Source organism: Triturus cristatus, chromosome 8 (genome assembly GCF_964204655.1).
Source record: "Triturus cristatus chromosome 8, aTriCri1.1, whole genome shotgun sequence".
NCBI classification, from domain to species: domain Eukaryota; kingdom Metazoa; phylum Chordata; class Amphibia; order Caudata; family Salamandridae; genus Triturus; species Triturus cristatus.
This window is the reverse complement of record NC_140591.1, coordinates 1,122,193,779-1,122,209,875: the sequence shown is the minus strand read 5'-3', so window position 1 is coordinate 1,122,209,875 and position 16,097 is coordinate 1,122,193,779. Positions and strand designations below refer to the sequence as shown.

Below are 16,097 nucleotides of genomic sequence, written 5' to 3'. Positions count from 1 at the left end.
GAAGCAGGTGTGTATTTGTGCACTAATCTACAATAAATGTTTGATGTCAAATCTCCTTTTGATGCATCTATGTAGGAAGCTTTGATCTTTATGTGATCCACTGAATGTGCAGGTAATGTAGCTGTAGGGCTAGATCTAAGGTTTCCTGTAGCAGGAGAAATACTCATACCAACTACAAATCGTATTAATAATAACACAACTGTTAATGTCACATCAATCACTACTCTATTCTTAGTAAGGAAACACATATTTGTTTACAGTTAGACCTTGAGCAGAATATAGCAGCAAGGAGACTTTCAATCTTCTGTAATTGTTTCTACTTGTGCAAATTGATCAAAACTTTGTTGTTGTTGATTGCTGTTATTTCAGCTTATGTCCAGCAATGTTCATAAGACATCCCTAACCCAACTCCATCGTCTACTAAAATCACAATCCTACTCTTCTACTGCAACCTTAGCCCTAGGGAATCTTCTTAATTCTTTTTGTTTTATTTTTATGATTTTCCCTGGTATATGTTTTTCTCTTTTGAGCAATAATGGTAAAGTTTGTTCAAGTCAGTGTAGTTCAAACAGCTAATCAGTGACAGGATAAGATCAATGTCAACTTTTTGAGTTCAAGAAATCAATCATTATTACTGTTGTGGCACATCATGGGAGCTCATGCGGTTCTGCTCTCAGTTCACATGCGCATTTCTCGCAAGAAATGCGCATGCGCGGGCATCCGCGCATGCGCATTTCTGAAAAGAAGTTGTCAACGCAGAAGAGGGAGCCCCGGAGACGCCGTGCTGCAGGTAAGTCATTATATTTAATTTTTTTATCATACTTTACATTATTTTAAAAGGAGGGCGGGCGGGAGGCGGGCGGCGCGTAGTGGGGCTTTGCGGAGCGCGCGAGTGTGCGTAGATTTGGGCACACTACGCGCTGCTCCACGTAGCCCCACTACGTCCACTACGCCCAGGCCTGGTAATAAGTTAACTGAAGTGCTGAATATCTACAACAAGGTACTCTTGCTCTCTCTGATCTTCCTGGTGTGTCTGCTAGTCTTCTTGAATGTCACTCACACCTCTTGACTTTTTCTCCGATGATGGTTTGTGGTATGCGTTCAACTGACACACTTGATCTAAGTCTCTCTCTACTCCTTGGCCATAATTATCACTCTTCTGCTCTCCCAGTTCTCTCACTCATCCCTTCACCAGGGTCGCTCGTCTGCACCTGCGTTTGCTCTGTAGTGCTTCCCCTCTCTGGTCTCCTCTTCTCCTTTTCCTCGTCAGACGTTTCTATACCACTCTGTGAGCTTTATGGGACTTGGACAGCTGGGGAACTCTGGAGCACGACATTACCCCTCTGGTCTTTCTCGACATACGAGCACAAGGGGTTGCAAACTTGTTTCAGGCATCACCACGTTTTTGAGAGGCATCTCACTCTCTGAGTGTGAGAGGCATGTATGCACTTAAGCACTCTTCCACACTTTACGGCAGTGTTGGTGATCAGGATCACCATGTAGAGTCCATTCGCCCTATGCTCAAAACACGTCTTATGAATGTATTTCTTTGCAGAGACCCAATCCCCAGGACTAAGTTGTGGCACTACTCTTGATGTGGAAAGGGGGTAGCCACCCCAACCTTGTGAGAGACACAATGTGCTACATCGGCTAGTCCTTTGCAATAGTCGAGAATCATGTCAACCGTGATACTTCAAACAAAATTGCAGTTTCATGGCACGTACTATGAGTATTTCGTGTGGCGACAATCTTGTTCTGTCAGGAGTACTTTGGAGACTCATCAACAGCAAAGGCAAGTCATCTAGCCATTTTAAAGAGGTGGACACATACACTTCAAGACTTCAGTGTTCCATTTATCTGTTCAACAATACCCAAACCTTCTGGTCTTTAGCTAAATGTAATCCTTGTTCCACTTGTAGTGCCACACATTGCATTCTAAGGATCTCAATATTAAAATGAGTTACTTGGTCTGACTCCAGAGATGCCAGAAATCCAAACTGTGGTATGAGTTCTTGCAACAGCAGTTTCGCTTCAGTGAGACTGTCATTCTTATGTGTTGGGTAGGCATCCATCCATCGAGAGAAAATGTATACTATGCCCAGGACATATATCAGCCCATTACAAACAGGCATCTCAATATAGTCCAACTGCATCCTGTTAAAAGGTCTTTCTGATCTGCCTGGTTTCTGGTGTCCTTCTCCGTACATTCATTTGCTTACAGGTCACACACCTATGGCACAAATCCTCAGCTAAAAGGTTGCACCAATTCCGTCTGAACAATCTAACCATGCCATCTCTCCCTATGTGTGTGGGACCATGAAAATGTCTGGACTTTGAGAATAGCAAACTATCGGGTAACACTGGTCTTCCATCGACTGAGACCCATTTATCATCTGCATTCTTGGTACATCCTGCTCTGACTCATCATTGCTGTTCAGCTTCTGACACTTCCTCCTGTAGTCTCTTAACTTTCCCCCAAGTATCAGCTACAGACAACAGCACAGCAAAATTGGTGTCCTAGTCAGATTAATTTGTATATTACCCGTTAAATGTGCATGTCAAAGTATCACTGTACCAAACAACCTTATCAGCATATTTTTAACTAGAGGTCATATAATCATTTCTTCTCATGTGGGCTACACATTTCACCACTGCAACTTTTTATGGCATCTGCACAGCCTAGTGTAAATGCATCATATTATATTACCCAATCAAAATGGGAGACCCAGATGAAGTAATGAATCCCCTTAGTGACCACAATTGTCCAAAGTCATAAACCACACCAACACCATACTGACTGTCAGTAAATGTTGTTACCCTCAATTGGTTTGAAAGACAACAAGCTCTGGTAAGAGCAACCAGTTCTGCTACTTAAGCAGAGGTGACACCTCAGAGCAAGGAGGCTTCCACTTCTTCATGGATTGTGCAGACAGCATAGATTGCTCTTAAATTCCCCATATTATCTCTTAAGCGTGAGCTATTAACAAACATTGCATAATTGAGCTCATCAAGAGGTTCATCCTTAATATTATGTCTTGGCTTGCTACACAGATCTTTGATATACACAGTCATGCTTAACCTGTTTCCCATTAATTTCATTTTCCGGCAATGGTAATAGTGTTGCTGGATTAGGAGTCTGGCATCTTTTCAAAGTCACATTTTCAGCAAACAAAATCACTTTCTCATCCTCCTTGAGCCTGTTTGTCAAGTTCTGGGTTTTCATGCAGGTAAGCAAAATCCCCACTGAGTGCGGGACCATCACTGACAAGGATGTCCCATTATTATAATCTCCCTCCTCTCAATACTGACACCAACCGCCGCAACCATTTTAAGGCAGCAAGGCAATCACCGGTGGTCAAAAGGTATGCCACAAGTCTTCGAGAGTGTTCATGTAACTGAGTAAGCACTGAGACAGCACAGCCCTCCCTCTCACTGCAAAACAGAGTCAATATTAATCAGGCATTCCTGGTGCCGGGGCAAGGAAGAGACTTTCTCTCAGCTTTCGGAATGCTTTAAAGCAATTATTGTCCCATGGAAGCGTATTGGGCGCATCTATGTGTGTCAGCCTCAGCAAAGTCTTGGCCACTAGGGAAAAGTTGGGTATCCACTGTCTGCAGCTGCCCATCATTCCCAGAAACATTCTGCCTTCCCTCTCCGTGTTGGGTGGATTCAATTTCAAGAGGGCAGTAATTCTTTCCTGCAACACCTTCCTTGTTCCTTTCCAAATATGATGTTCTAAATACAGGACCTCTTTTTGACAGTACTGCAATTTTCTCTGGGACACTTTATGTCCATTTTCAGCAAAATGATTTAACAAGGCAATTGTATCCTGCTCGTAGGCTTCCAGGGTATTTGGTGCCCCTAACAGGTCCTCAATATATTGCACAACAACAGAGTTACAAGGCAATTGCAAAGACTAAAGATTTTTCTTCATGGTCTGGTTGAAAATTGAAGGGCTCTATGTATACCCTTGTAGAATTCAACATCATGCCAAACTTTATTCTGGACCCGGAATGAGAAAAGAAACTGACTTTTCCAGATCCACTTCAGTGAACTATTTAGCATCAGAGTGTGTTTGAAATAATATAACAGCTGGATTCTGTACCACGAGCATTATGGGACGACAATGTTATTAATCTTTCTTAGGTCCTGAATTATGCAGTACTTGTCTTTTGGCTTCTGCAAGCCCAAGATCGGTGAGTTGCATGGACTTCCCATGATGTCTTCAAAACATCTTGTCGAACAATAGACTATTACTGGGGTAATTCCAGCCATTGTCTCAGGTGAGAGATTGTATGCTGGCGTTCTCAGATAATCAGCATTAGGTTTTATCATTATTTGGTGAGATTCTATACCTTTAATGTGCCCAAAACCTTTCCCTTAAAAATCCCACACTTCCGGTTTCACTGTATCTCTTACGTTGTGAGGTAAGTCCTCTACTGTCCTCACAGGAAACAGACCTACTTATGTCCATTATCTAGCCATTTTGAATTCAACATCCTCATCATGTGTTTGGAACTCCACACCATCCAGTGTACACTAAACAGTGCAATTTAATTTGCACAAAGGATCTCTCCCTAACACATTTTTGGAACTTAAATCAAATATAACAAATTGGTGACACAGAATTAGTTATTTGTTTATTTGTAAAACCTACAATTTGGATCTGCTTTCCTGAGAGGTGTAGGATTAGAATCACCGCTGTTCTGCCAGTGGAGCAGGTATCACCTTTTCGATCAAAAATGACACTTGATGGCTATTCATCTCACCTTCTACAAATGACCGACTCTGGTCTATCACTAAGAGTGCAGCAAGCACATAATCTTCATCCCTGCCTCAGGCCCCATCATTACGATTGATCGGAATCAAAACATTCATCCTCAAACATGGGATACTGCTGAAATGGGTTCTGGTTCTGGAAAGGATTCAGGTTTGCTATTGGGGCTTGATTCACATTGAATTTAGGGTTACCTGTGTTCTGATGTGGCATCTGAGCTTGTGGTACATGCATCTTAAGGGCTTGTGACTCATTTGGATTTTGCATTCTCTGGACCCGGATGTTCGGAATTTGGGTAGGATTGGCATTTTGCATTTGCCTCTCACTGGCCATACAATTAGAATTTTGACAGCATTGCCATTTCCAATGTACTAGCTTATTACAATAATGACAGAGAGTTGATCGCTCCTATGTTACAATATATGCTTCTGAATTCCAAAATACTGTGTCCCCTTTCCAAGAGAAACACCACTTCCTCAAGTCTGCAATCCTATACCCTGCATGCCATCAACATTTGCCACATATGGCAGATTTTAGAAACTTTTATGTGCTAGCTTGGTTTTTCACAACATAAACTTCTAAAGGCTCCTGTGCTTCATTTCATGCTCATCATTACAGTACTTAGCATACTTTAAGATCTCATCTTAGACTGCCAACACATCACATTCTGCTGGATATCCATGCCAATCTCCAGGCACAATCAGAGAAAAAACTGTGGCATAAAACTTCCCATATCTCCCTTTTCAGGGTTCTTTTGACCACTTTGCTGTTTAAACACATGCGACAATCAATCATAAGTGACATGCACTGATTCTTTGGCTTCTCTGTCATTCTGTTGATCTTAAGCCAATCAAAATCCCTTGCCAGGACCCTTCCCATCAGAAATGTAATCACCTCATCATACTTTGTCATCATCGTAGGACATGGTGTATGAGTTTGATGATCGGTTGGGGGTTCTGGATGAGGTCACTATATGGCTATTTTATATTCAGCCCATAAATCACTCGGCACCTCAATGTTGAAAAAAAGTATTCAAATCTGTCCACAAAACGTTCCAAATCTTAACAAACCTGTCAACCTGGGTGTGCCATTCGGAAAAATTCTCTCTCAATTTGTAAAATTGTTCGTAAATGATGCAAGATAACCTCAACTCCATGGCACATGAACATATCCTTCACTGCTTTTTCTTTCATAGGGAACGTCTAAGTCTCATCTCCATCTGGTGGTGTTAGAGGTGATTCGCCATTCACTCCTACAGTATCTGAGAGCTTCTGTTTTTTTTTCGTTACCTACATGGGCTCCACCGTGTCAAAATCACTCCATTTCAGAATGCATTTAAACAGTTTGGTAATATGAACTGTAACGTGTAATCTTATCCCTGAATATTGCATAGTGACATCATCATCTAATTGAGCTCTGAAACTGTTTTGCTAGGGAAGACTTTTGGAAAGATCCACATCATATTTTCCTGCTAATTCTGATAGCTTTTCATGCATCATAGTTGCACGTCAAGTGATCTCTTTACTCTAATATATCATCTCATGTTCCTGATATCGAGTCAAATGTGAAAGGTCTAAACATCCCCTGATAATCTCTTCCAGTTCTACCTTCAGCTTAGGTACATTTAGGTATCTAATCTTTTGCATGACTCACGTATGGTGACACAGTCTCATCTGGCTTTCTACTCTCATAAGTCCCTTTGAACCATGGGGAAAGATTACATTCTCAAAATTTCCCATCCCCTCTTGGGCTATACATGTCATGAAGACGAGTCTCCCTCCTCCTCTCAATGTTTGTAGATTTTGTCTGGGCCTCCAAACAATAATCTGAGAATTTTGTGACGTTATGATAAACCCTGTCATAGCCACTCCTTCGATTGCCCTGAAACTGCAGGAATCAGGGAAATGGTTACTGCGGCAGGTACAGTGGGAACAGCTAAAATTTGAGATGGTATGGCTATCGGAATGGAACAGGAGCAGATACAACAGGGGCAGGAACAACCTGGACAGCCACAGTAGTAGCTGTCTCAGTACGTGCAGCTGTAACAGAAAGAATTGATGTGGTCCTCCAATGTGAGTCATTTTTCAGGTCAGCAGGAGCTGTGGCAACAGTACTATCGCTATTAGTATCAACGGCATGGTCTGTGCACTGTGCTGCATAAGGTGGTGGACATGAGAACAACAAGTCATCTAAGAGATCATCACTAGAGTCACTATCTGTGCTAGACTTTTTTCCAGCAGCTGCATCTTAGTCACCCTGCGTTTTTTTCTTTTTAGTCTTCTCAGTCGTTAAGGCAGGAAACATCCTAGTTTGCTCAACTATGCATCTTCTCCACCTATGCTGTTCTTCACCCTATTTAGCATCAGTGTATTTATGCACTGTTTTCCTAGCTCTAGTTTGGTATTTCTTTTATCTTGGCATGTGTAGCATGCTTCCAAGCAATAAAAGCCTCAAACTGTGCTGGTCTAGGAGAAGGTTTCATATCATACAATATTTCTCTCAAATTCTCAAATTAAATATGCCATACTGTAGGAATCTTTTGGCGATTTGTGCCTTCAATGAAGTCACAAACATGTGTGAAGCCCTACACTTGTCTATCACAATACGAGCCCACGGGTCCAAAACAAAGGTTTGAGGGGCATGTGGAATGTGTCAACCATGTTCGGGTGGGGGATCACTTTTATGGACGGTTCCCCTCACACACCACAGAGAATCCAGATTGTCCCTACTACTCACGACTTATCCTAACATCTCTAAGCGTAAACAGCATGCCTTACGCACCCTCAGCATGGACAAAATAATCACAATTAAGCCAGCTGACAAGGGTGATGCCACTGTGCTCATGGACACCCACTCCTATAGGTCTGAATGTTTACGCCAGTTGAGCGTGATCACATCCTACCGCCCACTGCACAAGGATGCCACAGAGAGGATTACCAACACTATTTCTACCATGACGAGGGAAGCTAGAGATAATGGATGGATCACACCTAGGGAAGCTGCGTTCCTCTGCATCAGGGAACCAGTGACCCCTTACTTTTACATCCTACCAAAGATTCACAAGCCACAGAGACCACCACCAGGGAGACTGATTATCTCGGGCATAGGCTCCGCACTGGAACCTCTGTCACAGTTCATCGATTTTTCCTACGACCTTTGGTCCAAATGATGCCCACATAAAGGACGTTCTACGCTTACTTAGAGGGATCTAATTCAACCCAGACACGGATTATCTTGTCTCCTTTGATGTAGAGTCATTATATACATGCATCCCCCAGGATCAGACATTGGCCACAATTGAACATCTTTTGACTCTACATCCACCGGACACCATCACACCGGTTCCATTTATCATGAGGTGCGCCACCATGGTGATGAAAGAACATTTCTTTCAATTTGAAACCCAGCTCTACCTCCAGGTATCCGGTACTTCCATGGGGAGTACCTTTGCCCCCAGCGTGGCGAACCTCTTCATGCACGTCTTCGAGGAGGATGTCGTCCTCTCTAGCAACAATCCATATCTCGCCCATATTCTACTCTGGAGGAGGTATATCGATGACATCCTGTTGGTCTGGAGAGGTGACAATATAACCATCAATACCTTTCATGACTGGCTCAACACTCACAATGATCACCTCTGGTTTACATGCGAGTATAGCAGAAAAAACTAGCCTTTCCGGATCTCTCAATCTTTCCATCGGAGGGCCACTTAGAAACTGAACTGTACCAGAAACCCATGGGCCGGAACGCCTTGCTCCAATATGAGAGCCATCATCCTAAGTCTTTGAGTGAGAATCTACCTTTTGGCCAACTCTTTAGGCTAAGGTGGAACTGTTCCAGTATCGATAAATACAAGGAGCACGTATTGACATTAAGTAACAAACTACTGAACAGACATTATCGGACAGCGCTAGTTAAGAAATCAGCTAAACGTGCGCTCAATAATAATAGAGATGCCTTGCTGGCCAACCCTTCTAACAAACAACCACAGACGAGACTGGTGTGTATCAACACCTTTAGTTCCCTCTCAAATGCAGGGAAAAAATCCATTATGCGCAACTGGAATATCCTTAACAAAGGACACTTATCGCTGCAGAAACCCTTGTTCGCCTTCAAAAGAGGTCGCAACCTTAGGGATAGTCTGGTTCATACCAGACCTCCACCCACGACCATACACAGATCTAACAACCTCTGACATCTTCCAACTGTCCAAGGCCACTTTCCCTGTGGGTCTTGCACTGTCTGTGCCCAGACCAAAGTCACAAGAACTATTGATATTGGCACAGAAAGACCTTTGGAATTAAGACATCACACCAACTGCAACAGCGAGCGAGTCATCTATCTCAGTGGTTCCCAAACTTTTGACTCCTGAGGACCCCCATTGAGTCACCACTGGAAGCAGGGGACCCCCAAGCAATTTGTAGGATTTAAATTTCAAACCTTAAAACAGTAATTCGAAAAAAATAAACAAACGTGTGCAAACAAAACAAATACTCAAATTACTAAGGATTTTAGGGGCATATTTACAAGTCCATATCGCCTTGGGAACGTCACTTTTTGCGATGTTCCTATGGCAATAGGGGCTTTGCCTTATTTACAAGGCACAGTTAAGCCACTTATTGTGGCTTAACACGGCCTTGTATATAAGGCCCCCTTTCACGCAATGCTTGGTGTGAAAAAGGTGGGCAGTGGGAGTTGCAGTGGGCGTTTCACTCCAACACCCATTGATTTTGACGCTGCCCTCTATTTACAAGGTCAGCTTAAATAGGAGACAGCACCAGAATTAAGACCATGAAAAACCTGGTCTTAACTTGGCGAAATGAGGAGAAATGCCTTATTTCTCCTCGTTTTTGCTTTTTCCAACAGAAAAAGCAAAACATCTTTGATTGTTTATGTTCAGGATGGTGACCCTTCCTGCACATAAACAATCTTTAATAAAAATGACGTTTTGTAACTTCCATCTGTGCTGCATTAGGCAGCACACATAGAAGTGACAAAAAGGCATTACAAAATTGTTCATGTGCAGGAAGTGGGAACATAGCAGCATCAGGATAATGATAGCCTGGGAATAAACATATGTTGCTAACTTTTACCATGCAGTTTGCAAGCAGCTCTTTGACAGTTTATAGGACACTGTGCTAGATTACGATTGTTCCTTATGAATTGCACAGTGACAAAAGAATCTGTGACAAAATCAGTAGCCCACTGACCTATGCACATAAAATACTGTTTTTTAAAATGCATTGTACACGTTCTTTGCAGTAGGCCTATTGACCCCCTGTGTCACATTAGATAAGTCAAAGCTGCCACTAGACAAAACTGTCATCTCTCTCCAGCAGGTACATTAATCACTGGCGTTTTCTTGACACTTTTATAGTTGCTCGAAAACTGCTAATTTTACAAGGAACTTTGCAGTGCTTTTGAAACTGCTGCCTGCGGACTCCCTGGGAATGTGCCACGGACCCCTGGGGGTCCTCGGACCCCAGTTTGGGAAACACTGATCTATCTTATCACCTGCCCATGTGGTTTCAGATATGTGGGCATGACCACACGGAAATATTGCACACACATACTGGAACATAAGAGCACCATCAGAAGCGCTAAACAAACTACGAGGCTCACAAAGCATTTTTTAGAAATGCATCACCAGGCAGACACACTCACCTGGACAGTCCTAGATAAACCCAACCTCAGCACGGTGACACCCGGTCTCACCACGGATTGAGCAGCGATGGGTGTTCAGAATTAACACCTAAAATGTGGGACTCAATGATGACAATCCTTGGCTAGCACTCACTTGAGCCCAGTAGTACACCAGCCACCCTATCACTCTACTGGCTTTTTCAGGTTATCTTGTCTCAACACAGGCATACACTTGTTGTCATGCCATCTGACAGTTTTTTCCAGCATGAGTGGTACTGCTGGCACACTCATACATCTCACATGAGTGCTGTCCTGTTCCACCAGGCGATTGTAGCCCTGTAACATGCCTCATTCTGATTACTGTTGCATTATTGATCAACATCATATATCAGTGTGCGTCTTAACCCCATCTCTCTTCCAAGTGCTGTCTGTGTAGCACATGCTCTGCTTTTACGAATGTATTTATGGCTTGTTTGGCGGCCCGCTCACATTTGAGTGTGCCCATCTCTCCTCCCACCCAGTGATGCTCCACCCATTGGCTGAAAGTGACATACCCTTCTTCGTCGTTTCCATTTTTCCTGATTCCGAGGTCGCCAACAGTACCCAGACTACATCTCCCAGCATCCTCAGTGTCTACACCAGGAAGCTGTATCCCCTGACGACACTTCCCAGCATCCTCAGAGTCCCCACCAGGAAGTTGTCTAGACTGTTATAATATTTTATTTGAAAGCATATATAAGTTGTCTCAGCAATATGGTGGAACTTTCCGTTTTATTCACTGTGCTGATACTCATCATAACTTTTGTCTGCTTCTGTCTATTGATCATTGCAGCAAGTCTTTTTACACGAGTCACTTCGGTTCAATAAATATTGAAAAGTGTCCCCTTGTGTATTGTTTGTATATTTCTCTGAACTAAATAGAGCACGAGTGTCCGAGTGAAAGGTTTAAGATCTGTTACCACAGTTCCTGAGGGAACAGGGTTGTCATGTTCAGTAGTTGACTGAGTTGTTCGCTCCCTGTCTTGGTTAGGGGGCTAACAGTGGCACCATGAGCTAGCTGGTCCAAGGGACGACAGACCCTGTGGGGTGCATGAAATCAGTTTTGCACCATCCTAAGTTTATGTTGTCCACAAACGTGTAGTTCCTACTGATTACACCTTAATCCATTAAGAATTCTAGTTCAAGCTTTTATTACATGAAAATGTAAATGGTCTAAAAGTCTATATTTGAGAATAAGGAAAAGTAGAACATTAGCAAGAATTACAATAATAATCCAACATATCCAGAAAGTGTGTTCCATAAAAGTAATCCCTATTCTAACTTAGCTAGTGTGGTTGAGGAAAAAGGGCATTTTTTAAAGCAAATTAAGTAAGACGTCTACTTCAGAAATCCAAATAAAGGTCTCTGATCGAGAGAGTAAGAATGCCTAGGCACAAAGCCTTTGCACTCAGGCTGTGGAGATCAGCAGAGGTAAGAAGGGTCTTCTCAATTCGAAGTTTAGCAAGCATCCCTACCAAGTAGTGTCAGGAACAAACATTAATATTATTCGACAAAAGCATTAATTGCAAAGTTTCAGCATGTGCCCACTCTCAGGAACCAATCAGTTCTTCCCAGACTCTGAGTGCAGGTATACTACCGCCCCTTTCATGTCTAAACAATGATCCATGCATGACTTTGTCCTTGATTTGCTACACCGGACAGTCTGTCAGCAACAGTCAGCTCTTCCCACCAGTTGCTCTTCCACACTGGCATCATCTTTCATGAGAACCTCACTATCAGTAGTCAACAGAAAGGCATCCATAAAAATATAGCATCTGCAATGTAAAAAAGTTTCTTTTTTTTTTACATTTTCAAATGAACTTTAAACAGCAACGAGTATATAGAAAGGTTTTAAAAAGACAATATTCAGAAATTACATTTTCAAATTAACTTTAAACAGCATTGAGTATACAGAATGTAATTTTAAAGAAGACCCTAGAAAAGATATCAATGGCATGGCAAGACATTTCTTGAAGTTGGCAGCCTGGTCAAAACTATACTAAAAGAGAAGTTGCGTCCTCTTCTGCACCGTAAATATATGACTAATGGGAGCGGGGGTAGGTTCAATGAGCAGAGTGTGGAAGAGGCGAGATCTCACAGCCCTCAGGTTTCTGTGCATAGCTAATAAAAGGCAGTGCACTTGTTAATTAATTTCTAATGTTTTGCCATTTTATGCGCAAGACTGAAAGTGATAGGACGCCCGAAAGTGAGAGGCACAGGTAATGTCAGTGTGGTGGAGTGTACTGCACGTTTGGTATACCAGAGAAATAAAAATGGATGGACTACTATTACCAGTTGTCCATGCATATTGAGAGAATCTTATCTGAAACGGACTAATAACATATGCTTGGACTCTGAGCAAAATGTCTGCTTGATGTCTAGAGGTGGCTGACTCAGCAAATTGATAGGGACAGCAGAGCGGAACCAAGGGGCATATTAACAAGGGCTTTATCTCTGCTTTTTTGGCTTTAAAAGCCAAAAAAGCGGAGATAAAACTATCGCCCTATTTACAAGAGGGCGCTAACATGCATAATCGCATGTTAGCACCCTTTTTCCCGACGCCTCCCTTTGCATCTCTAATGAGATGCAAAGTGGGCGTCACTGGGCAGTACAGCCTTGCAAATATCGCTGATGTGCACATCGCGATATTTACAAGGCTGCCCCAGCATTTTAGCGGACGTTAGTTTTTGGAGAAAACGGCTGTTTTCTCCAAAAACTAACAACTAACGTCTGCTTTACCCATCCCTAACATAGGGGGTGGATTATGCTGCTACGACCACAGGGTCGTATCAGCAAGGTTATCGCCCTTTTGCAGGGAACATCGCTGGAAAACCAGTGATGTTCCCTGCAAAACGGCGATTTCCCCCGCTATCTCGGGAATTTTTATCGCCCTGGAGCAACGCGTTGTTGATAACGCGCTACCAGGGCGATAAATTCCAGAGATAGGCGGCAATGAATAACAAAGTGCTAAGCGCGCTTTGAGTTATTCATCGCCGTACCTTGCTGATATGCCCCCAAGAGTTTGGCTTGCAGACCAAACAACATGCACAATGCCACCATCTCTCACAGAAAATGGGAAATCTTTATATGGTCACCAGTGAAGAGTCGATATTCTCAAACTGGAACCCAAAAGGAGCTGGGAACCTCAGCGTTGGATGGGTTTCCAGCTCATTGATTTTTTTTTTTTTTAAATACATCTTTCTTGGGTTGCATCACGTCAGTTTGATAATGGCTGAAAAAATCTGTGTACAGAATAAAGTGTGGGATTATCACATTGCTCAGTGAAGCCAAACGGTACAACAGCTGAGACAAACAATTACAATCTTCTTTGACATTGTGCCTAAGGTGGCCAGGAACCCAGAAAAAGAAAAAACACTTATACAAAACTTTTGCCAACCATGCAAAGGCACTGATGAGTAAACTAACAACCTGCGATGGCTTGAATGGGGTGCTACGTGGACAACGGGGAACTTCTGGTGCAGCTGGAAGGCCACTGTGAAGAATTAATGGAGTACTAGACTTACACATGTCATTTGGGGGGGGGTGAGGGGAGAGAATCTGAATGAAGGATAGGAGTGTGTGTGTGGGGGTGCTAGATGTCAAGTGGGGTCTGTGATTGTTTGAGACGGTTGTTCATCGGATTTGGTTTCAACTGCGGCCAAATAGCCCTCCCAGTCGACAGATGGTCGAGCTACGGTTTTGTAGTGCATCTAACTCAGCCAAAGTGCTCACCTTCAAGTCTTCGAGCCAGAGCACCAGTGTTGTGGAGGGTAGTGGACGATTTCCAGGACAGGGCTAAGCGGTGTTTTACCAGCACTAGGTCTAAGTTGATGAACTTATTTGAACCCTTACTGTTCTTGGTGTGTTTTGTCAACTCCAGTAAACAGTGATCAGCCACCCTGGGGAAACGCCTACCCATAATGTCCACTGTCTGTGCTAGTGTCTTGTCTCAGTAAGCACCAACAATCGGACAAGTCCACACCATATGATAAAAATCAGCTGCTATTGTGGAACAGCATGGGCAGCTGTCAACAGCCTTCAAAACATTTGGCCTACTCGTTCAGGGGTGGTGTTGTGCAAATAGTTAAATTGTGTGTATTTTAGCTTGGAGTTTATGGAAATGCACTTGACCTTGCCTAAGCACTGCTCCAATTGTGTATCTGTGAATTCATGGTATAGCGTTGAATCCTAGAATATTTTCAATGATGTGAATGGTTGATGTCTAGGTTGCTGGGTGGCATTGCATAGTGTAGTCACCATCCGCCTGGCACTGCATGAGGAGGATCTGCAGCAGAGGAGAATTCATAGGAGCTTTGTGAGTCTTTTGCCAAGTCTGGTACAATTAAACTATAAAGGGCAGAATAGAGGAGGAAGTTCCCCATGGGCAAGTTATTGGTTTCCACCAGATCTTCAAAAGGTCGGAGTATGCCCTCTGTGAATAAGTCCCCCCATGTAGAGAGGCCCACCGCCATCCAGGGGTGTACATCATGAGCTGAACATAAACTCACACAACTCAGTAGCGCCTGCCGTGGAAGTTCTGGTTTGTATGTGATCGAGCCAACGCACAGGGCCTTGAAGGTGTTCCAGCAGGTCTTTGCTGTCCTCATGAGTATATTTCCTCCCCCTTTAGGGCGGTAGAACCCAGCAACCATATCAGTATGCCAATCATGTAGGAGCCCTCAAACCACCCCCCTAACTCCAAGGTACAGATTCCACCCAGCCAGAGCATCGGCCACTGTAAATTGGCCTTGGCGTAATAATGTTTGTAATTTGGGGCTCTTAGGCCCCCCTCAGAAAGCGGAGTGTACAGTTTGGTGATCATTGCTCTGTGTCTACCAGAGCCCCAAATTAGTGATGTCATTAAACCATGCAGTTCCTGAAAGAAGTCTCTGCCCAACCAGACTGGGAGTGCTGAGGAAAAGTACAGCAAGCGTGGAAACACTAACATCTCGGAGATCACTATACCCCCAAAAAGCGAGAGTGGTAGACTTGTCCAGAAGGGATGCCCTAATTGCCAACAGTACCCTACCCAAGTTGCCATCAATTAGATACTTCTCGGTATGATGCACCTGGATCCTGAGGTATTGAATAGTTTTAAGCATCAAGGTAGGTACATTGTGGGGAGTGAAAATCTTTGAACCTGAGTTAACTCAGTGAAGGGGAATTAACATGATTTGTCCCAATTCACCTTGAGACCTGAGATCCCCCTGAACTCCTCTAATAATACGTTAAGCTAGAGGCGTAACTGAGAGACTCCACGAAGATATAGGTGAGCACCTTCCCCCCAATTATAGTAAATGGCAAGGGAGTATGCACTTATTATGTGTGTGACCCAAATGCTCAGCCCTACGTGCTAGCGTTGCTGCCCCAGAGTTGCAATAGAATAAGTTGATTCTGGTATGCAGATCAAATAACCCTGAATAGTATGAATATTTTCTCATCAGTGAGTGGGAGATCCTCTGTACATCCTCTACTTGTGTGTGGATGCCCATTGCAGTAAGCATTTAGTAAGCGACCCTTGAACCTTGACCTTGTTAGGTAGGTCGCTCCCCCTCCGCACAGCACCGCTTGTGCGTCTTGACCGTGCCCCAGCTGCTGCTGGTAAGTTTTGTGCCCCTTGCTCTGTTTCCCGTTTTTC

At 43.4% G+C, this 16,097-nt stretch overlaps 1 protein-coding gene across 1 annotated transcript in view; it reads right to left on the bottom strand.

The window, feature by feature from the left end:
* Positions 1–12,125: 12,125 nt before the first annotated feature.
* The window catches only part of LOC146805477 (zinc finger MYM-type protein 1-like), a 39,810-nt gene continuing 35,838 nt past the window's right edge, over positions 12,126–16,097 (bottom strand). The window contains exon 2 of the mRNA XM_085623802.1: positions 12,126–12,234. Within this exon, the coding sequence (XP_085479928.1) occupies positions 12,126–12,234 (109 nt within the window). The remainder of the gene's footprint in view (positions 12,235–16,097) is intronic.